At 48.3% G+C, this 21,961-nt stretch overlaps 1 protein-coding gene across 1 annotated transcript in view; it reads left to right on the top strand.

Moving 5' to 3' along the window:
• Positions 1-21,961, top strand: part of LOC135823656 (cadherin-23-like) — a 46,018-nt gene that overhangs the window by 5,248 nt on the left and 18,809 nt on the right. The window contains exons 9-30 of the mRNA XM_065336505.1: positions 881-1,000; positions 1,404-1,596; positions 2,197-2,348; positions 2,829-3,022; positions 4,098-4,200; positions 4,446-4,595; positions 5,109-5,346; positions 5,973-6,160; positions 11,141-11,213; positions 11,656-11,855; positions 12,472-12,633; positions 12,835-13,063; positions 13,753-13,850; positions 14,595-14,741; positions 15,090-15,287; positions 15,917-16,141; positions 17,291-17,455; positions 18,272-18,355; positions 18,921-19,082; positions 20,086-20,220; positions 20,810-21,139; positions 21,496-21,800. Coding sequence (XP_065192577.1) covers positions 881-1,000; positions 1,404-1,596; positions 2,197-2,348; positions 2,829-3,022; positions 4,098-4,200; positions 4,446-4,595; positions 5,109-5,346; positions 5,973-6,160; positions 11,141-11,213; positions 11,656-11,855; positions 12,472-12,633; positions 12,835-13,063; positions 13,753-13,850; positions 14,595-14,741; positions 15,090-15,287; positions 15,917-16,141; positions 17,291-17,455; positions 18,272-18,355; positions 18,921-19,082; positions 20,086-20,220; positions 20,810-21,139; positions 21,496-21,800 — 3,851 coding nt within the window. The remainder of the gene's footprint in view (positions 1-880; positions 1,001-1,403; positions 1,597-2,196; positions 2,349-2,828; positions 3,023-4,097; positions 4,201-4,445; positions 4,596-5,108; positions 5,347-5,972; positions 6,161-11,140; positions 11,214-11,655; positions 11,856-12,471; positions 12,634-12,834; positions 13,064-13,752; positions 13,851-14,594; positions 14,742-15,089; positions 15,288-15,916; positions 16,142-17,290; positions 17,456-18,271; positions 18,356-18,920; positions 19,083-20,085; positions 20,221-20,809; positions 21,140-21,495; positions 21,801-21,961) is intronic.

Here is a 21,961-nt window from a genome sequence, read left to right as displayed (position 1 = left end):
GTTTGCACTGCACAACCATAATGTGAGACCGTCCGTGCCTGGCGAAGTGGTCTGTAGTAGCAGGCTGGTCGCTAGTCACGGTGGTCTGTAGTTACAGGGTTTACTGTAGTACAGTTTGTTTGCCTGAGATACGCTTCTAGGAACAGTTGTGGAGACATGATTTTACAGAATCATCAGTCTGAAATACCGGCTGGACCAGAAGTACTGTCTTTCATGACCGTGCATTACGCCATACCCGTCACATGACCGTGGACATACAGTGCACCTCGGCTGTAAAGTACAGATATTATGACCCTTGTGGAAGGTCCACTGTATGTAGATAGGTAGACATGGAGTTAACTTAAGGCCTCATCCGGGTACTTCACTGTGCTCCTGTTTGCTGAGCTTGTCACGGTGTAATTATTGAAATGCCACTTCCCACCTCAATATGAACACCCTAGGAAAAATGCTCTAGGGTTGCTGCGCTTCCTCGCTTTTCTTGCTATCAATCTGCTCTTTTTTGGGCAAGCACATCGCTATATTTACTGTATTCTCCGGAGTATATGCTCTGCACCCAGAATGTGTTGGTCCATGAAATACTGGCATCTACCCTATACTATATCAACATTCATTTTGACTATCGTAGTTTAAAGTCTCAATGGCTTTTTTAGGTTGAATTATGAGCGTTTTAAAGTGCGGCTTATACTCTGGAAAGTATGGTACTTTCCTCAGTGGATGGTGTCTCTGATGTGCACAGCGGTCATGTGGACTGCGGAACCGTCTCAACACATCACATGACTGACTATACTGTTGGTCTAGTCCTTGCATTGGAACATAGAGTATGTTGGTGTGTTCATCCTGGCATCTTTGCTGATTCCTCCCTTTGGTCCGGCCCGTCCAGGTTTCCAGTTGGGGCAACTTTGGTGTATGTGATTCAAAGTGCTCCGTTGGCAAGGTACACAGGTATCGCAAGATCACTAGCCCGGCGGTGTGCAGAGGATCGTGCCCGTACTCTCTTTCGGTACGTATCAGCGCTCTCAGTTGAGTCTGGGCAACACTGCAATCCCCATGCACATACATCTCTTATTTTTGTGTCTTGCAATATGGCTGTCCGCAGCCAATCCCGCACTAGTTATGGCTGATGTATGTAGGAAGAGGGAGAGGGAGAGGGGGGGGGGGGGATTGATGACTGACATGGACAGTCATAGGTGAAGGAAATTCTTGTGTACACGTATCTACTCTCATTCTAGACGGACAACCTGCTTGCATGTACCTGCTTTCAGGCATGAAGCACCTCCTAGTATTTTAACCCTCCTTTATTAGTCTTGCCTGTCGTTATTAATGTGAACTCTCTCTCCCTCTCTTCCTCTGTCTCTCTTTCTCTGTGTGTTTGTCTGTCCGTCTGACTCTCTCCTCTCTGGCAGGATTCAAAATCATGTGGATTAGTCAACGGTGGTTGTGACCAGCGCTGCAACAATGGAGTGTGTAGCTGCAATGCTGGCTACTATCTGACCGGCACCACTACGTGTCAGGCAAAGTCCTGCAGCGCTCCCACAATCACCTCCTATTGCCCCAGTGGAAAACTCTGCAAGAAGCCCTCACCCTCCTGCACCAGCAGTAAGTGCCCTCTACCCTTCTCTCTTGCACTGTTAGCATTGTGCTGCTTCGTAGCAGGCGGAGCTGGTGGTCCTCGGTACTTGTCAGTGGGTGATGTTTAGAAGTGCATGGCATCATCGTTGCCGGCAGATGACGTCGTCTGTGCATGAGCCTTGACGGCAAGTTGTTGTCGTCATTGTTGTCGCTGTCGTCTCCAACATCCTCATTAGCGTTCTCATTGTCATTGATTGTATAGTTTTCCCCGGGAAGTTTGAACAGACTGTCTCCCAGCCTTCTTCCTGGGTGCCCCCTAGTCGATTGTATGATTCTGATTCGCAAGCAGCCAAAGTGGCAATGGGGGAATGAATGGTTAGCGCTAGAACAATTGCTAGCTAGATGTGCAGCAAATACCAGTTAGGTTGTTATGGGCTTCGGGGAGTGTGTTTGACAGGTATGGGTCATTGTTCTCAAGTGGTCCAGGTCCACTTTGGTCTACAAACCGTTATTGTGTGTGTGTGTGTGTGTGTGTGTGTGTGTGTGTGTGTGTGTGTGTGTGTGAGAGAGAGTGTGTGTGTGTGTGTGTGTGTGTATGTGTGTGTGTGTGTGTGTGTGTGTGTCTAGGCAAGTACCTGTACTCCTCAACATGTACACTGAAGTGTCCGCAAGGTTACAGTTTGAAAGGTAGCCCATCGGTCATCATTTGCCTGGCCAGCACAGTTTGGACTGATCACAGCACTGCCTATTGTGAACTGGATAACAAGCCACCTACTGCTGTGAGTAGTAATAATACTACCCGGTTATAACGTTGTTCAGACATTTCTTCATCCATTATCACATTGGACATTGGACATCTTAATCTTTGAAAGGAAACGGGTGTGACTTGTCGGAGGAGATGTCCTGCACCATAATAATGCATGGCTTGTCATGCTCTTTTCGTGTGTGTATATAGACTTAGGAATATGCTGTGATGTGCCAGTTGCGGTATGTACATGTATCATTCATCCCTTACCTCTATTACCTGTCGCGTGCTCTCTCTCTCTCTCTCACTCTCTCTCTCTCACTCTCTCTCTCTCACTCTCTCTCTCTCTCTCTCTCTCTCTCTCTCTCTCTCTCTTTCTCCCCTCTTCCTAGCTAGCAGCTACTTGTGCTGGATCTTGGTAACAAACATTAATGATGTTTTGAAGTTAATTGGTCAACTGATCGTGCAATATTTCTCTGATTATGAATGGCCTTGCGTTACTGTTTCCGCTCAGATTTCCATTTCCAGGACGTACGTCAATGAGAACTCACCCAGTGGTACCGTGGTCGGCTCGTTCACAACTGCAGATCCTAATCCTAGTGACTCGCACTCGTACTCGCTTACCGACTCTGCCGGTGGAAAGTTCCGCATCTCTGGCAGCACCCTGTACACGCTGTTTGTGCCCAACTACGAGACGCAGGCACACTCGTGAGTACTCGCCGTCCTACCCATGCTATGCCCGGCACTTTCTAGGTCCGGTAATGCTGCACTGTGAAGATTCAGTGTAATGTCCAGTGGAACTCATTTAGTACATACCAGTGCTCTTGCTTAGATCCAGAGCACGAGTGCATTGATCCATCCTGAAGTATGTTGGGACAGGAAGTACGTTGGGTACTAAGTACGCATTCCAGCTGCCCATGGGGCATGCCTCATTACAATTCTATTGTATTTACAAGGTCCGTACAAATCTGTACTGTGCAGCCGGGTTTCGGTGTATCCAAGGTCAATCGTTTGGCCTAGTGTAATGAAAAATCATCAAAAATTGTATGTAATATCCCAGGGTAGGTTTTATCCATAGTACATGTACGATATATTTCACTGTATCCAGTACTATCCACAGTCCACTCAGATGTTCCTCTTTACACTGAGTATGATGATCGTTAAAGCATTCGACCTTCCAAAAATACAATGATGTTCCTCTACTCCTCTACTCCATGCACTCTTCAGCTAACTAGCTGCTACCCTCCATAGCCATTCAGGGGCGTCGCACACGGTACGGTCACTACGGTATTGACGGTACCACTTTTTGCCCCAGATACCACGTGAATCAATAAAATACACTGATCTGGGATCTAAAATTCCACAACTTTCGTCTCACCCACCTCTCCCCCACGAGTAAATTGTACTTCAGATGGCTGACCGTACCACACTAAAATACCTTCCGACGCCCCTGCCATTACATACACCAAACAATTCCAACAAAGAAGGGTTATAGGTACTGATACTGAAATTTCTCCTGACAGCTGTTTCGCCGACAAACAAAAGGCTCGTCAGAGAAGGCGATACTGTAGAAAGATAGTCTGATAGATGTGGCCAATTTTTTATACCGTAGAAAAAGGGCGCAAGATACTGGGCCAGGTGTGAAACTGAGAAAGAAAAGAGAAGACTGGCTGCGATGGGTCCATGCTATTGTCACACTGCAGTCGATATCACACTGCAGTGCATTGAGTCAATAGTGTGATGCGAACGTGGGTGCTTTTTTTTACTGTATCTCTTCATACAGGTATTCGATTAAAGTAAAGAGTACGGACACTGGTGGATTCTTTCTCGTAAAGACGTTCACAATCAATATCCGCGATATCAATGAGAAGCCGACTGCTTGCAAGGTGGGTCTGGGTCTGGTCAGCACAGTTCACTTTCTCTTCTTTCGTGTGCTGCCTACTTGGGGGAGAAATCGAACTAATATTGTACATAATGATTGGATTCTTTGTAATGATTTTGCATAGTTATTTGAAGGCGAGCAGTCCCAGAGTAGTATACATGTGCCGGACCATGACAGGCTCCTCAGTTGATATAGAACATTTATGAAAGGAGTTGTTGAGATAGTGCTCTTCGCCATATCCTCTCGCAGCTGTCATCGACCACAGTCAGGGAAAACCCCTACCTGGACACCACCGTCGGCACGCTGTCAACATCCGACCCAGATGCATCCCAGAGCTTCACCTACTCCCTGTTGAGTTCGGCCAGCGGCAGATTCAAGTTGATTGGAAACACAGTCAAGGTGAGCACTAAAAATTAAAAATGACTTATAGTTATACGCCCGCTTGTTTGAGAGACTTATCCCCTCTCCCCTGACTCACTTTTGAGACGGTCTGCATTCAACACTGATGATATATGGGCGAAGTGGTGGCCCACCAATCCGAATGTCTTCGCTTGATGTATTCCTCAACACGTAAGGTGATGTGGCCGCAAATCCGGCTAACTTTATTTACATACTTCCATAGCCATAAGGTCTTGGTAAGCTACAGTTGTACGTTTGTGAGTGAAGTCAAAAACTAGCAATGCATATCTCAGGTTGATGTTGACATTTTTATGAACATAAAAATGAGCGGGCTCCTGGCAGGTCTCCCTCCCAGGTTTTCGAGCAGCTTTCTAGCCATACAAACGTTTCCTGCAGACCGATCCCAGCATTTTTCCATACAAACGTTTCCTGCAGACCGATCCCAGCATTTTTCCGGACGCATTGTGTTGTTTGTGACTGCTGCTGTATCATCTGTGTTCTCCCCTCATAAAGATTGCCCTGGCCAACACCAGATGCCTGGCAGAAGGTGGTGGCAAGTGTGTGATCAACTACGAGTCGTCATCGCTCAACAAGTTCTCCATCACGGTTCGCACCACAGACAACGGTTCACCTAGTCAGTACTACGATTGTAAGCTGACCATTGACGCGACCAACGTGAATGATCAACCCAGGAATCTGCAGCTCAATGGATACACGATTAAAGAAGGCAGCGCCATCGGCACTCAAGTCGGTACGTACGTCTTTCAGGAAATCACCGCGCTTCTTGGTTGGGGTCCCACTGCAAGTGTCAGTATGGTGATTGGACCTAACATTTTTTATTTGAGTGCATGTGTGTGTGCGTGCGTGTGTGCCTGGGAAGTGGAATGTAAATGTTCTGGGTTTCTCGAGCTCATTCACAAGCTTACCCAGTATTAACTCCATGGAATTGGAAGGCATCCTAAGTTTAGTTTGGAATGGTAAGCCATTGGACGCAACTCTCGCCTCCCCCCTTGAAATGCTCGAAAATTAGACCTGGAAGCATCCCACTTCATTTATTCACGGCAACACGGGATAGAAGATGATACTATGTGTACTACTGTAGTGATCATCGTGATCTTAGTGTGTCCTGCATGCCTATACCTGTGTATCAATCTATAGTGTCCTCTAGCATGAATGCATGCCACTGTGTCTGGGAGTAAGCTGCATCAGTTTGGAACGCGTGCATGTCGTACGGGTATGGCATCACTGGAAGCACCTTAATTAAACTATGTGACTGGATATCGGAATCACGATGCTATGGTGAAGTTTTGGCCAAACCTCTGAATGTTCATTTATGGTACTGTGGCGAATTGTTCATCTCATTCTTTTCCACTGTAGGTTCTCTGAGCAGTTCAGATGAAGATGTCAGTCAATCAACAACCTATTCACTTGTAGACGACGATGGTGGCAGGTTCAAAATTTCCCAGAACAAGTTCATTGTTGCGGCAAAGGTGGCTAACTTTGAAACGCAGACTAGCCATCACATCACCGTGAGAGCCACTGACAACGGCTCACCCGCCCTATACGTAAGTCCTGCATGTCTTGTGTGTGCTAGCTGTTAGTCTGTTGGGCTGCGCGTGCCCAATTCACCACAATGTCGTACAGGACTGATATCGTGTGTTTCTGCCCAGCATGTTCAGCCTGTGCATTGTGTAGATATCGTACATGCAGTTGTATGTAGTACTATGTACGCACGTGCAGGCATGCACGTGCTTGTACCGCTTTATGTATAGCACGAGAGAGATGACATGGCGCACTTCTGATAGAGAACTAAAGAAGATCTGTTTAGCACAATGGCTGTCTTGTGAGTGACTGAATAGATGTCTACATTGGCGCAGTGAACGAAAATGACAAAGGGCAGGACGCCCAAGGAATTTATTCCTGACTATGCTGCGAGCAACGTCGGTGCTGATTTTGAACTCTGGCTCGAGGACATAAATGATTTCCTTTCAATCAGTGAAGTGACGGCAGCAGCTGACAAGAAACGCTTGTTCTTGAATCTGGCTGGATTAGCAGTGAGGCGCATTGTGAAAGGTCTGGTTGTCACGGTGGAGCAGACACAAGATGGCTCACCTGGAGATGAGTACCAAGCCTTGACGGACGCATTGTTGGCACACTTTCGACCGTCAACAAATGTCACGTCTGAACGTCACAAATTCCGCCAACTCCGCCAAATGGAGGGCGAGTCGGTGACTTCGTTCGTTGGGCGGCTGAGAGAAAAGGCAGATGTTTGCGAATTCAGCTCCACTTCTGTGGATACCATTGTCAACTGCCAAATTCGAGACCAGCTGATCGTGGGCCTGCGTTCTGTTGAACTTCGAAAGGAGCTGCTGAAACAGTCGAAGCTGACCCTGAACGACGCCGTCACCAAGTCAGTGGCGTTGGAAGCGTCGATTACTGACAGTAAACTGTACGATAGTACCAGAGCTAGTGACCATGGTGACGCACCGCCTGTGTTCCCCGTGCCCATCCAGCGTGTGCAAGCTGTCTCTGCAGCTGGTTCTGGATCAGAGGGAAAGAAGTGCAAATACTGCGGACGTAGTCACAAACCAGGCATGCGTAACTGTCCTGCGGCCAACGTCACCTGCAACAAGTGTGGCAAGCGAGGGCATTTTGCAGCGGTCTGCATGTCAAACAAAGTGGAAAGACACGAAGAAAGAGCCCGGCCAGTAGAGGATGAGCCTGATGAGTATGAGCATGCAAGTCGCATGTACGACTCCGCTTTCGCCGTCAGTAGCTCGGCACTCGCAGGCGACAAGACATTCCAGACTACACTCAAAGTCAATGGTGAGCTGTGCACTGGACTGTTAGACACAGGTGCAACTCGGACGATCCTCACTGATGATGTGATCAAGCCCACGCGCAAGAGTGACCGCTTGCTGAAAGCGTACAATGGCGGTGTCGTAGAGACTTTGGGCATGGCTGACGTCCACATTTCACATGGTGGCAAGAACGTGAAGTGCAGTTGTTTCGTGGTAGCAGCCAGTCAGCACTCCGTTCTCTTCGGACAGGATGTCATCAAGGAGCTGAACCTCCTGTCACAAGCAAACGTGGTGAACGTGTCACCCATCGAAATCTCTCTGGAAGACGGTTCAAAGCCTCTAGCCCAGCCACCACGACGCCCAGCTTTCAGTATCCGGGCTGACATCGAGACCGAGCTGAAACGGCTGACCAAGTTGGATATCATTGAACCCGTCAAGGAAGCCACGCCGTGGGTGTCACCACTTGTTCCAGTCCGCAAACCGAATGGAGCATTGCGACTATGCGTGGACTACAGAGAACTGAATAAGAGGGTTACACGTGAGCGCAACGTTCTTCCAACCGTTGACGAGATCACAGCTCAGCTTGATGGCGCAGGGGTCTTCTCAGTTCTGGATGCGGAATCTGGATTCCATCAGCTTCTCTTGTCAGAAGAAGCAAGGCCTCTAACGACTTTCTCATCGCACTGTGGCCTGTTCCGTTTCAAGCGTTTACCTTTCGGTATTGCATGTGCGCCTGAGATTTTCCAGCGAGTGGTGTCCGACATTCTGGAAGGCCTGCCAGGAGTCATCGTCTACATCGACGACATCCTAGTGTTTGGCTCCAATCAAGCAGAACACGATGCACGGCTAGAAGCAGTCAAGCAGCGACTGCGAGCAGCTAACCTCCAACTCAACTGGACCAAGTGCCGACTGAACCAGGACCGTGTGAAGTATCTGGGACATTGGCTAAGTGCGACCGGCTTGTCCCCAGATGATGACAAGTTACAAGCCATCCAGGAGCTGGCCCCTCCGAAATCTATCTCTGATGTGCGACGGTTCCTGGGGATGGCTACGTACCTTGGAAAGTTCATTCCGAACTTGGCCCAGATCACGGCTTCTCTGCGCAGGCTAGCAAAGCGTGATCCCTTCAGTGTGGATGATGAAGTCCTGCAGGCATTCACCTCAGCAAAGGCTGGTATAGCGTCAGCTTTGCAAGCGTTGGCATTCTTTCAACCAGCATTGGACGTCCCTACTGCTATCAGCTGTGATGCATCGCCAGACGGTTTGGGAGCAGTCCTGTGGCAGAAGAATACCAGTGGCTGTTGGGTACCAGTGACATGTGCCAGTCGCTCTCTATCAGATGTTGAGTCACGCTATTCTCAGCTGGAACGAGAAATGCTGGGAGTGGTATTCGGCCTGACTCGCTTTCGGCAGTATGTACTAGGCCGAGAAGTGCAAGTGTTTACGGATCACAAGCCGCTTATTTCTATCGTCCAGAAGCCGTTCGACGAAGTGCCACCGAGGCTTCAGAGATGGCTGGTCGCATTGATGCCCTATCGCTACAGCTTGGTGTTCGTCCCTGGCCAGCAGATGGTTTGTGCTGACACCCTCTCTCGAGCTCCTCTACCTGATCGCACAGCTTCACCTGCAGAGGCACGTTCAATGGCGGAATTCGTTAGTCTCATTCTCGAGGCTTGTCCGGTTCGTTCCAAGGATATTCGCCAGGCCACGGACTCTGATCCGACACTGAGCAGCGTCCGACAAAGAGTGGGCACATCAGTTTGGTCAGGGTGCATCCAAACGGAAGAGCCTTACTTCCTGCTACGCCATCAGCTGACAGTCATTGAAGGGATTGTCATGCTAGACAATCGCTACGTCATTCCAGAAGAGCTCCGCCCAGCGGTGCTGCGACTAGCACATGAAGGTCATCCAGGCATCGATGCATTCCGGGATACCCTTCGCGAACGGGTTTGGTGGCCAGGTCTCATGAAGGATGCCAATCTGTTTGCAGAGAAATGCTCTGAATGCTGGCGTAAACGCTCCAATCCAGCGCAACAGCTCCTCCCTACAGAGATAGAAGGTGTCTGGCAGAAACTGGCCATTGACCTTGTTACCATTGAGGGAGCCACGTTCCTGTCTGCTATTGATTATGGTTCCCGCTGGCCAGAGCTTCTACCACTGTCCAATACTACGACAACGGGTGTGATCGACAAGCTGATGGAGTTGTTCGCACGGTTTGGTCTGCCTTCAACACTCGTCTCGGATTGGGGCCCACAGTTTGCATCCACTGAGATGTCCAAGTTTCTCGCTCAGTTGGGTGTTGAGCATTGCAAGTCTAGCCCCCGGTATGCCCGCTCTAACGGTATGGTGGAGCGACTACATCGTCTGGTGAAAGAACGAGTTGCCAGCCTGAGACCTCATCTACCGCTACACCGCCGCATCACTCAAGTCTTGTTCGACATTCGCAATTCGCGGCACCGGATGCTAGGTACATCGCCGAGCGAAGCGTTGTTCAGCAGAGTCATTCGGACACGGGTTCCAGCATCCATCACCCCACAGATCGTCAACCCATCTGAGCAGATCAAGGCGAAAGCAGCAATGGTTGAAGGTCATGACTCACGCCGAGGTGTCCGCAAGTTACCCCATTTGCCATCAGGTACGCGGGTAGTGCTCCATGATGGGTACAGCGACCCTCGAAAAGAATGGAAGGTAGTAGAGCAGTATGGTCGTCAGGTTGGGGTCACTGATGGGTCACGCATACTGCTCCGGAACCGTCAGCATGTTACCGAGTTTGTAGCACCAGCAGCAGCAGCAGCGGAGAAAGCACCCATGAGTGAACCTCCGGCACAGTCAGAGAGGGAGCATGTGCCAGAGCCAGTGTGTGCTCCAGCACTGCCAGTGTCCGACCCAACAAGCCTTCCGTCAGCGAGCAGCGCAACATCCAGGCCCGAAGCTCCGGTAACTGCGCTCACATTGCCGTTGTCTCCTGCAGCTTCACCGGAGACGACAGCATCACCTGCAACACCGGCCTGTATGTCACTGTCACCGCCAACATCTCGTCCAAGTGTATTCCGCGAGGGCGTACAGACCAGAGCTGGCCGTCAGATCAAGCTTACAGAGAAAGCACGTGAAGCTGGCATCTGAGTCGTCGAGTCATGCATTACCAAATGAGTGGCTTCAATCGCTACCAGATTGGCGTTGTTTAGAATCTTCTAACTACCTTGTGAATATTTAGATTTTTCTTTATTTTTTCCCCTTATTGGTCGAGTTTGCATTGTAACTCAAACTCCTGGTGTTTTTGCCTCAAGTTGCGAGTCAGATTATTTCTAATAGTTGCAACACTTCCCGTCTCTCTTTTTACTCCAACACATGTACGTACATTCCTCTGCTTTTTTCTTTTTTCTTTTTGAGGGAAGGGGGGTAATGTAGATATCGTACATGCAGTTGTATGTAGTACTATGTACGCACGTGCAGGCATGCACGTGCTTGTACCGCTTTATGTATAGCACGAGAGAGATGACATGGCGCACTTCTGATAGAGAACTAAAGAAGATCTGTTTAGCACAATGGCTGTCTTGTGAGTGACTGAATAGATGTCTACACATTGTACTGATGTGCCATCTAGTCGAAAGCAAGGCTACCATTAGATGTCACTAACCAGCTAACTTACGCTGTAGAGATGTGTACTGGAATCTTTTTGAAGGAGTGGCTTAGAGTGGACGCTCACAAACTACTGTTTCCTTATCTTGCCCCGTCCAACTATAGGTTCAGAAGGCGTTCACCGTCACTGTGCTGGATGTAAAGGAAGCACCGGTCGCCATCCAGGTCACATCCGCAGGTAGGCGCACGCGTGTACTGCTTTCAATGCCGTGTACCGCTGTGACCATTGCATCCATGCATGCGCAGGGACTGCACGACTTCACCATTTGAAGACTGAGTTCCATGCTAGAATTTTTTCTGATTGTCTGTGTTGTGTCAGACAGAGTTTATTTCGTAAGCGGCAAGGAGACCAACAAACGAAGAACTACATTCCAAAGCTGTGTGCTGTGTGCGAAGGAGTGCGTGCGAACACAAAAGGAATGTGTACGAACGCATAAGGAAGCAGGAGCTCTAGGCGCATGCATATGGGGTGCAGCAGTTTCACCATATACAGGAGTATGCCATATACATCAGCCAGTAGCCTGTAGCCAGTATTTTCCAGCTCGCCGTCCTTTGCATGACACGAGGGAGTTCAATCCACTCAGCATGTTGCTTACATGGGTTCTTTGTTCTTTAACCAGGTGCTCAACTAACCTTCGGAACGAATAATCCGACCGTCAACGAGAACTCGGTCAGAAACACGGTGGTGGGAACAGTGGTGGCGTCTGATCCGGATCACAACGCCGTGATCACATTCAGCCTAGATGACAATGCTGGCGGCCGATTCAAGTTGGACAGTCCTGGAAACGTGCAATGCAAGACGGCATCTAAAGCTGATCCTGTAAGCTGATGAGATTGGCGCACGGACCTGTGGGCAACTTCAGGAATCTGAAAAAGCGTAATCACGTTACAAATTCAATGTACATGCCCCGTCATCAGTCTATTATGCTATTGATTGTTGCTTTCGTGGTCAGCATGTGTGTGTGTGTGGAGTGGGGTGTGTGTGTGTGTGTGTGTGTGTGTGTGTGTGTGTGTGTGTGTGTGTGTGTGTGTGTGTGTGTGTGTGTGTGTGTGTGTGTGTGGAGTGGGGTGTGTTTGTGTGTGTGGAGTGGGGGGGGGGGGGTTAGAGCTGTTAGAGAGGATTAGAATGATAACTATGAGGATATGTGTTTTCTTACCCCCCTCCCCCCCCCCCATACACACATCGTACACACACGTATTGTACACAAATCTTTCACACACACACACACACACACACACGCACACACACACACAGAAACACACGCGCAAACACATGCCAAAGCTCCTAAATTTTCATTTTGAAATTGAAGTGAACAGTCCAGCAGTTAAAGATGGATGGGGAGGGGGGGGGACGTGTTCTCTACTTCTCATTTGGTACACGCTCTTACTTTGGTTACATGCCGGTCTTGGCCGTCTTCTGACCATGTCCTGTACAGACTGCAGAAACCGTGTGCTCCGTCAGAGTCCTTGTAGCTGGCATTCTCAATCATGAAGTCGATGCTCTGCACACTATCATTGTCAGGGCGACTGACAACCATGGCCTGTTCAAAGTTCAGAAATTCTCCGTCAAGATTGTGGATATGAACGATGCTCCTCATGTAAGTAGTAATGACGAATGTGTTTTTCTTCATGCCACGGCTTTCCCGGTGTGTTACATTCACGATTATTCTTCTGTGTCTGACATGAAATAGCATTATTATATTTTCTTTCGCAGATGACACCGGACTATATATCTGTTTCTGGGAGACTGGAAAGTTTAACTAGCCTAAGACCTTGTGACCATTTGCCTCCTCTGCTAGGACATTACCTCTGTCGGAGGTGCACCGCACGTCAAAGAGAACCTCAACAACTTGGTGATAACTTCGTTCCTCTCGAGCGACGAAGATGCTTCTCACAAGCACACCTACACGATCACATCAGACCCGGACAAGAAGTTCAAGATTGTGGGATCTCGCTTGATGACCACTGCATCAGCCAATCTGAACTATGAGGCGAAGTCGACATACTCTGTCGTGGTTCGAACTACAGGTGAAATGCTGTTGCTTAATTAATTATTTTATTTTTATTTTATTTTATTTATTTCTGCACCTCGTGGCATTTCAAGACGGCCAATTGAATTGAGGAGAGGGTGAGACCAACCACGGAAGAAGAGAAAAAAGAGAATGAAGAGCACGTACACAAAGTGGGAAGGGATATCATTATGAAAACTTGTGAACACCTCCATCCCCAAACAGGCTCTCAGCTGCACAACAAGAAAAAATTACTGCCAATATTTTGCCCATTGGGCATCTTCAGGGTAATGATAAGGAAGGTCAGGCAAGCATAAACTATAAAGCAAGAAACCAAACAGTTTGGGTTTAAGGAAACATCACGAAAACCGTATAGGAAAATTGTATAGGAATAACCCCGCGCACACCGAGGCTATGTGCAAAAGGGTGGTGGGGAAACACCCGGAAGAGAAGATTTCCTGATTCACACTGAGAGCTATGCCAATGACCCCTTTCCCTTCCTTCAGAGCTCTGTTTCCATGCCCTTAGCCCCAAGGGGTTCCCACCACTTTAAAAGTCCACGACACTTTTATATGTAAAGTTTTAAGACGGCGTTAAAACATGTGGTCTTACGGTATATTCCAGCATTCTCCGCTGACATTTATCATGACACCAAACAATTGCATCAATGTATGTTGTCTGGCTTACTTGAACTATGCTGTGTTATAGATAACGGTTCACCGGCTCAGTACTATGAGAAAACGTTCACAGTTACCGTCGTGGACGTTAATGAGGTTCCAACGTCCGTGTCGCTCAGTGCTAGCGATGTAAGTGGTGTCTTGCTATTTATATTCATTTTACTTCACTCAACTCGTGGTCCATGATCAATTGGTACAGAAAGTGCGAGAGAGGGGTGATAGCCAACCACGGCAAGAAATATCACTGCGACCTTTTAGCACTGTAGATTGTGCTATATTATCCCAGATGAAACAATGTTCAAGCTGAGGAGTAGAGTTTGCAATTCGGACACTTCAAATTTTGTTTCCTGCCCAGAGTTGCATACCGTATTTTTCGGAGTATAGTGCGCACCTTTGTATAACGCGCACCCCCAATCTACATTGGGGGTGCGCAATTCAATCTTCATTGAAGTACATGCATTTCATATTCGGAGCATAGTGCGCACCTGCGATCTCGGGCCTAAAATATCACATCTAAAGTGCGCACTATACTCCGGAAAATACGGTAGCTGACTGGTGGCTCTCTTCACAGTTTTTCTCTCTCTCACAAAGGCACCTTTGCTATAGACCAGCGATGCTCTAATCACTAAGCTATAGTTTAGCCCCATGTTTGGTGCAGCACAATGTAGCTCCTCCATCTTTAGTAGATTGTCATATATTCTAGAATTCCCGAGTCACACAATGCCGGATTCTTTCAACAGGCATTTTCTAGTGGTGTTGGTGTCGCTATGTCCGTGTAAGCATTTTGAGTTGATCCTGATTATAATTATTATGTATATGACTTGCACTCTTCATCCAGTGACTGATCAATGGTACATTGCTGTTGTGCTTCAGGTGTTTGAGAATTCCGCACCCGACACTGCTATTGGTACATTCAGCACCATTGATCCAGATAACTATGCGTCAAAGAGGCAGACATTCAAGTACTCTTTGGGAGACTCGGCACAAGGCAGATTCCAGCTCTCCGGAACATCGCTTCAGGTAGCACTGCGAACAATTCCCTTGTCTGTTCCATGCTGCTGTTGTTGTCGTCGTTGCCGTTGTTGTTTGTTTGTTTGTTTGTTGTAGTCTGAGAAACCTGAGGACACTTTGGAAAGTCCACTTTCCCAGCAGCCTCATTGCTTGCTTAGCTGCCCTTATGAACCAGTAGTTGCACCAACCTGATGCTGTGCTGAAACTGTGACACCCCCTACTGGCCTTAGGCATTCAGTGACCATCATGGAATGGGTATGTTTTTTTCGTAGATAGTCCTTGACATTTGACTTTTGCAGTCTTCCACAGATTTCCCTCCCCGTGACATTGGAATGCATGTGATTGTGCATATTGCAGGTCAAGGCACCTAATGCTGAATGCCTCAAGTACGGTGGTTTGTACTGTAAGCTGAACTATGAGGCGGCCAAGACGCACACTATCATCGTTCATGTCACAGACAGTGGCTCACCACCTCTGAGCAAGGACTTCAAACTGACAGTCAACGTAAAGAACATCAACGACAAGCCAAGGCACATTGATGTCAGCAACACGATTGTAAGTTCATTTACTTGCTTTCTTTTCCAGTCATTCCTACTATGTTCATTCTGTGTGCATATTATGCTGTTTTCTACGTGTGAGGATGCTTTTAGAAACGTTCAGGGGCCGCTCAAACAACTTGGATAGTGAAGTTTTTTGTGTATTTTGAAATTTAGTACGCTGACCATGCTGACTACCACCATCATGGGGGGGGGGGGGGTGATTAAAGAAGGGCCTATAGATGGTATTCGACACCATCATGGGGGGGGGGGGGGAGTGATTAAAGAAGGGCCTAAAGATGGCATTCGACACCATCACGTACTGCCCTGTCGTACCAGAGTGAAACTAGCCACACATGCTACTCATACCACAGGTAATTTCTTGTTGTGGAGCGTGCTGCCCTCTAATGTGTTCTACATAGCAACTCTATTGACAGCAAAATCTTTCGATTGTACAGAATCTTATGAACGGAGTTTGCTCAAGGAAGAGGTTTTTAGAGCAGACCCGCTCTTTTCCTTTCACTCTGAAACAATCTCGAATTCGTTTGGCAATCAATTATTACAACGTTTCGCCAAATTTGCCCACATCAGGTATGCAATCGGATATGCAAGACTATGCTATGTATTGCTGTTCGTTTCTCCGTCCAGGTGAAAGAGAATGAGCCGGCGGGTACGAAGGTTGGCACGGTTTCGTTCAAGGACGAAGACATTGGCCAGAAACACACCGTCACCATGACCGACACAGACAATGGCCAGTTCAAGCTTAGTGCCGATAGCTTGAGCGTGCTCAAAGCCAAGCCAACCGACTACGAAACAAAGAAGGCACATAAGATCACTATCAAGGTCACCGACAACGGTTCGCCGCCAATGTCAGTAAGTTCAAGCCAGATCACGGGGCGTCTGATTTCACTCATGCTGTTCATTCTTTACTACAGTGTTGCTCAATGAAATCCAGTCACAGTGTTGCTCAATGAAATCCAGTCACAGCGTCGCTCAATGAAATCCAGTCACAGCGTCGCTCAATGAAATCCAGTCACAGCGTCGCTCAATGAAATCCAGTCACAGCGTCGCTCAATGAAATCCAGTCACAGTGTCGCTCAATGAAATCCAGTCACAGCGTCGCTCAATGAAATCCAGTCACAGCGCCGCTCAATGAAATCCAGTCACAGCGCCGCTCAATGAAATCCAGTCACAGCGCCGCTCAATGAAATCCAGTCACAGCGCCGCTCAATGAAATCCAGTCACAGCGTCGCTCAATGAAATCCAGTCACAGCGTCGCTCAATGAAATCCAGTCACAGCGTCGCTCAATGAAATCCAGTCACAGCGTCGCTCAATGAAATCCAGTCACAGCGTCGCTCAATGAAATCCAGTCACAGCGCCGCTCAATGAAATCCAGTCACAGCGTCGCTCAATGAAATCCAGTCACAGCGTCGCTCAATGAAATCCAGTCACAGCGTCGCTCAATGAAATCCAGTCACAGCGTCGCTCAATGAAATCCAGTCACAGCGCCGCTCAATGAAATCCAGTCACAGCGTCGCTCAATGAAATCCAGTCACAGCGTCGCTCAATGAAATCCAGTCACAGCGTCGCTCAATGAAATCCAGTCACAGCGCCGCTCAATGAAATCCAGTCACAGCGCCGCTCAATGAAATCCAGTCACAGCGCCGCTCAATGAAATCCAGTCACAGCGCCGCTCAATGAAATCCAGTCACAGCGTCGCTCAATGAAATCCAGTCACAGCGCCGCTCAATGAAATCCAGTCACCGCGCCGCTCAAGTGCGTGCCGGGCGTTGCGCAGCCCTAGACCTGTGAACACTGGGCTGCAAAATGATGCCAGGTGCAAACTTGAGTGACACAACTGGATTTCATTGAGCAGCACTGGACTTATCATGGAGTCACGGTGCTGGAGATTTCATGCACTGTGCAACTCATAGTGTGCTGGAGATTTCATGCACTGTGCAACTCATAGTGGCGAACGCTTGGGTAATGCCTTCTGGGGTGCATTTTCTTGCCATGCACAGATCTCCAAGGATATATTCATCAGTGTTACGGATGTCAACGAAGCTCCGATCAATTCCATCTTCACCTCTACAAATGGTCAATTGACATTCGCTGATGACCATGCTAGGATTAACGAGAACTCCAAGATCGGAACCATCATTGGTACCATCGTTGCCAGAGATCATGTAAGGACACTATTCTTTTTGTTCACAAGTGTGTATGTTAGTGTGTGCTTGTGTGTGTGTGTGTGTGTGTGTGTGTGTGTGTGTGTGCGCGCGCGCGTGTGTGTGTGTGTGTGTGTGTGTGTGTGTGTGTGTATGTGTCGTCGCGCGAAGTGTGTGTGTGTGTGTATGTGTGTGTGTGTGTGTGCAGAAAAAGTCACTTCAAACAGCTGTGTGGTGGATACCAGGCTACAAATAGTGGCGGTCAATTCATCAGCCTTGCAAGCTGTTGAATGGTGTAATCCCAGCACAAGTTGCTATGTCTAACATAGCTGTTCGCTATCATCGCTCCCGCGATGGGCATGTCTGAGGTCTGAGGTCTGAGGTGTGTGTGTTTGTGTGGTAAAGTACAGGGATAGAATGATAACTCAGATCAGAAGTGATATTACAGTAGCAGAGCAGAACGGGGAACAAGACCGTTTTGTTTATTCATGCCGGTACATGAGAGCATGCAAGGTTACATGTACCTTATAGCATCTGGGTGTGCATGCCAGCGGGTGGATGCTGTGTACATACCGGTTCTGGATGACACATGATTTTCTCTATCCCTGTTATAACTTTTAGTCGTTCTTCTAAAAGATTTCGTTGCGAGAATGTTGAACTGTCGTTGCTTGGATGACGACTACACCATAGGTCAGTGGTAGAGCATCGCTAGCTACAAGCGAGGATCCCTGGTTCGAGTCCTGGTGGTGACAGTCAATTTGTTTCTTCAGACTTTTCCCGTTTGCACCTTGACCTTGAACTAATGAAATTCCCTGGTGTCATTGTTCTATCTTCTAGGATGCCAACCAGCAGCTGACATTCTCCCTGGACGACAACGCTGATAACCTGTTTGCCGTAGCTCCCACTTCTACCTGTGACTTTGTAAGTACCACTGGCTGGCTGGGGAGTTCTCACGTGAGCACTGCGCCTGCTGAGGGCATGTAGAACAGCTGCAGCTGGAGAGGTCAGGGGCCAACCTAGTTGTAGTTATGCAGTGCACATGTCCGACCTGTTGATAGGCAAGGCCTGCAATTTGGTGACATCTTTTAATCAGTCATTCGCACGTCAAGACAATGTCATGTCCAATATTTCGGGTGGACCCCTTACTTGGTCACTTTCATCGGAATTACCGAAGAGGATTTCGCTCACAGGCGTGTGTGTTGCATGCATGGTCTATTCTACTGTAATACATCCTCGCAACACTCTCCAAACGGTCTCTGGATTGCACCAATCAATGAAAAGAATAAAATTATCCGAATTTTCGGGCAAGGCCCATTTCGCTCTACTCTATTGTAATATACTTCTATCATAGCATTGCAATATGACCACATAGTATCATCCTCCCAGGCCCAGTTACTGGATAACAGTTATGTAAGGGTGTGTCGCCTCTGTGTGAACGATATGATGTACCCCGCAACCCCGTGTGTCCTGTCCCTGCACTGCCTAGACGTCGGGCAGTCTGTGCAGTGCCCCGCTGACCGTGTTTGGCTCACTGGATCACGAAGACACTGATCAAGAGTACATCGTGGTCCGTGTCTCCGATCCGCACGGCAAGTTCAAGGTCACGAAGTTCTTCATCACCATTGTCGATGTTAACGACGCTCCAAACGTAAGTAATTTTTTAATTTTTTTTACAAGATGCACAACTCACCAGCAGGCACATGGGACTAGCATGGGGCTAGCATGGGGCTAGCATGGGACTAGCATGGGACTAGCATGGGACTAGCATGGGGCTAGCATGGGGCTAGCATGGGACTAGCATGGGACTAGCATGGGGCTAGCATGGGGCTAGCATGGGGCTAGCATGGGGCTAGCATGGGACTAGCATGGCGTGAGATGGTGTTGATGAGGAATATCTAATTATGTGGTACAACCCCCCCCCCCCCATCATCACTCAGACCAACACACACACAGAGGAAACCATGGAGGTGCATGCTTGATATGGATAAACGGAGACACTCTAGTTATATTCACCTCTAAACGTTAAGCCCTCGTATATTGCTTTTCCTTTCGAGCAGGTCCAAAGCAGGGAGAGAATGAGGGATTCTGCAAGGTACTAGTCACGCCGTCTCTCTGTGTCTCTCTGTTTTTCTTGCGGTAGAATATTGATGTCCTTGCGACAACACACCATTGCCTATTCGTCAATCCATTCTCTGTTTCTCTGTCTGTCTGTCTGTCTGTCTGTCTGTCGGTACGTCTGTCTGTCTGTCTGTCTGTCTGTCTGTCTGTCTGTCTGTCTGTCTGTCTGTCTGTCTGTCTGTCTGTCTGTCTGTCTGTCTGTCGGTCTGAATGTCTGTCTCTCTTTCTCTCTCTCTCTCTCTCTCTCTCTCTCTCTCTCTCTCTCTCTCTCTCTCTCTCTCTCTCTCTCTCTCTCTCTCTCTCTCTCTCTCTCTCTCTCTCTCTCTCTCTCTCTCTCTCTCTCTCTCTCTCTCTCTCTCTCTCTCTCTCTCTCTCTCTCTCTCTCTCTCTCTCTCTCTCTCTCTCTCTCTCTCTCTCTGTCTCTCTCTCTCTTTCTGGTTTGTTTGTGTGTGTGTGTGTGTGTGTGTGTGTGTGTGTGTGTGTGTGTGTGTGTGTGTGTGTGTGTGTGTGTGTGAACCTTTTTTATTGTTCAGAACATGACGATAACCAGTGCACAAGTATCCGAGAACCAGGCTGGTGCATTTGTCGGTGCTTTCCTGACTGATGATGACGACCCACGCCAGACCTTCAACTACACCCTGGTGAATGATGCCAATGGAAGGTTTGCCGTAAGTACCATTATCCTTTCACTTCTTTCTGGCAGTTGATAAACAGCAGCAAGATGAGCAGCATTTGTCATTACCCGAACCTTAGGTGTTTTTAGCCGGAGGACTACCAACTGCGTATCTTCGGCCATCTTTGGGAAGCGTGTGAACGCTGTACTTGGAAGTAGTTGTGCAGTAGAGGTATTTCAAATATATCTGACATCGTTAGTATAATTCCGTGATGCCATCTATATTTGGTCCATCCATTCATTTAAGGACCAGACAGGACCACACGACACTTGCAGATAGCAGCACACACTGCTGTTGTGGAGTGGTACTGGTGGACTGTTCGTGCTGGTGTCTGCAAACGTCGTGTGGTCTCGTCTGCTCGACAAAAAGACTATTACTACTATTGTGAGTATAGCTGCTCCGAGGCTCTGCGGCTCTCAGCCCGTTCTGGCACTGTGCGATGCCTAGAGCCCAGAGGATGTAACAGCATGCCTGCTTTATTGTATGTTCTACACCTGTAGTAGTTTGATGTGGTGTGCATGTCATTAATAACGTTTGATTTAACGTGACTACGGGACTTGCATTGTGTGATCATCTCTTTCAGTTGTTTGTTGATGATCTGCGCACGGTGGGAGCTCTGAACTACGAGTCCACGCCGACACTGACTATCAGAGTGCGTACCACCGATAGCGGCACGCCACCACTCAGCTACGAGAAGGACTTTGTGATCAGTGTCATCGACGTCAACGAGATTCCCACCTCGCTGCACATATCCGGCAACCATATCGACGAGAACAGCCCGAGCAACACTGCGATTGGTGCACTGTCCACGCTGGACCCAGATAACACAGGCAAAGTGCCATGGCAGACCTTCAGCTATGCCCTGCTGGGCACGGCTGGTGGAAGGTTCAAGATTGATGCTGGAGTGCTCAAGGTACAGACTATGGTACTGCTGCTTACGATCTTGAATGGTTCTGGCAAGGAGTTTTGTTTATCTTTAGGCCATAGCAGCTGATGGTAGAAGGTAACTTGAAAATGACCTGAAACGGGATGTTTGCACTATGCCCTACATTGTGTACTGTGTTTTTCATTACGATATTCCTTGCTACAGTGACAAGTACGTTCCAGAACACTACTTGTCCAGCCATAGGAATGTGTGTGTGTGTGTGTGTGTGTGTGTGTGTGTCTGTGTGTGTGTGTGTGTGTGTGTGTATGTGTGTGTGCGTGCGTTTGTCCTGGTGTGCATGCGCCTAACACTGGCCTTCTGTCTATTATGTCCTGACAACACAGGTTCGCTCGTCCAATGTGGCATGCTTAGCTCTTGGCGGCACGGCGTGTTGGTTGAACTACGAACACCAACCTGTATACACGGTACTGGTCAGGACAACCGACTCTGGAAGTCCACCGCTTTTTGCCGACTTTACTATCAACATCACGCTGAGGGATATCAACGATAGGCCACGTAAACTGCAACTCAGTGACTACCGCGTGCACGAGAATCAGCCCGTTGGCACGGTCATCGGAATGTTGAGCGGCTTCGATGAAGACGCCAAGCAACATCTATCGTATGTCCTGAGCAATGACAATGGTGGAAAGTAAGTATGGCTGTAACAGTAGGCACAGTGGGCGTACACAGATAAGCGTTAATACTCCTCTGACTACTAGTACACAGGCCTTCGCATTAGTATCATCAGTGGTTTGTGCGTTCAATAAAACACCTTTTAGTACAGTAGAATGAAGTTGAAGACACCACTGC

This window comes from Sycon ciliatum, chromosome 8, assembly GCF_964019385.1.
Source record: "Sycon ciliatum chromosome 8, ocSycCili1.1, whole genome shotgun sequence".
NCBI classification, from domain to species: domain Eukaryota; kingdom Metazoa; phylum Porifera; class Calcarea; order Leucosolenida; family Sycettidae; genus Sycon; species Sycon ciliatum.
Note: the sequence above shows the minus strand (reverse complement) of the source record. Positions and strands in the feature narration are given on the sequence as shown.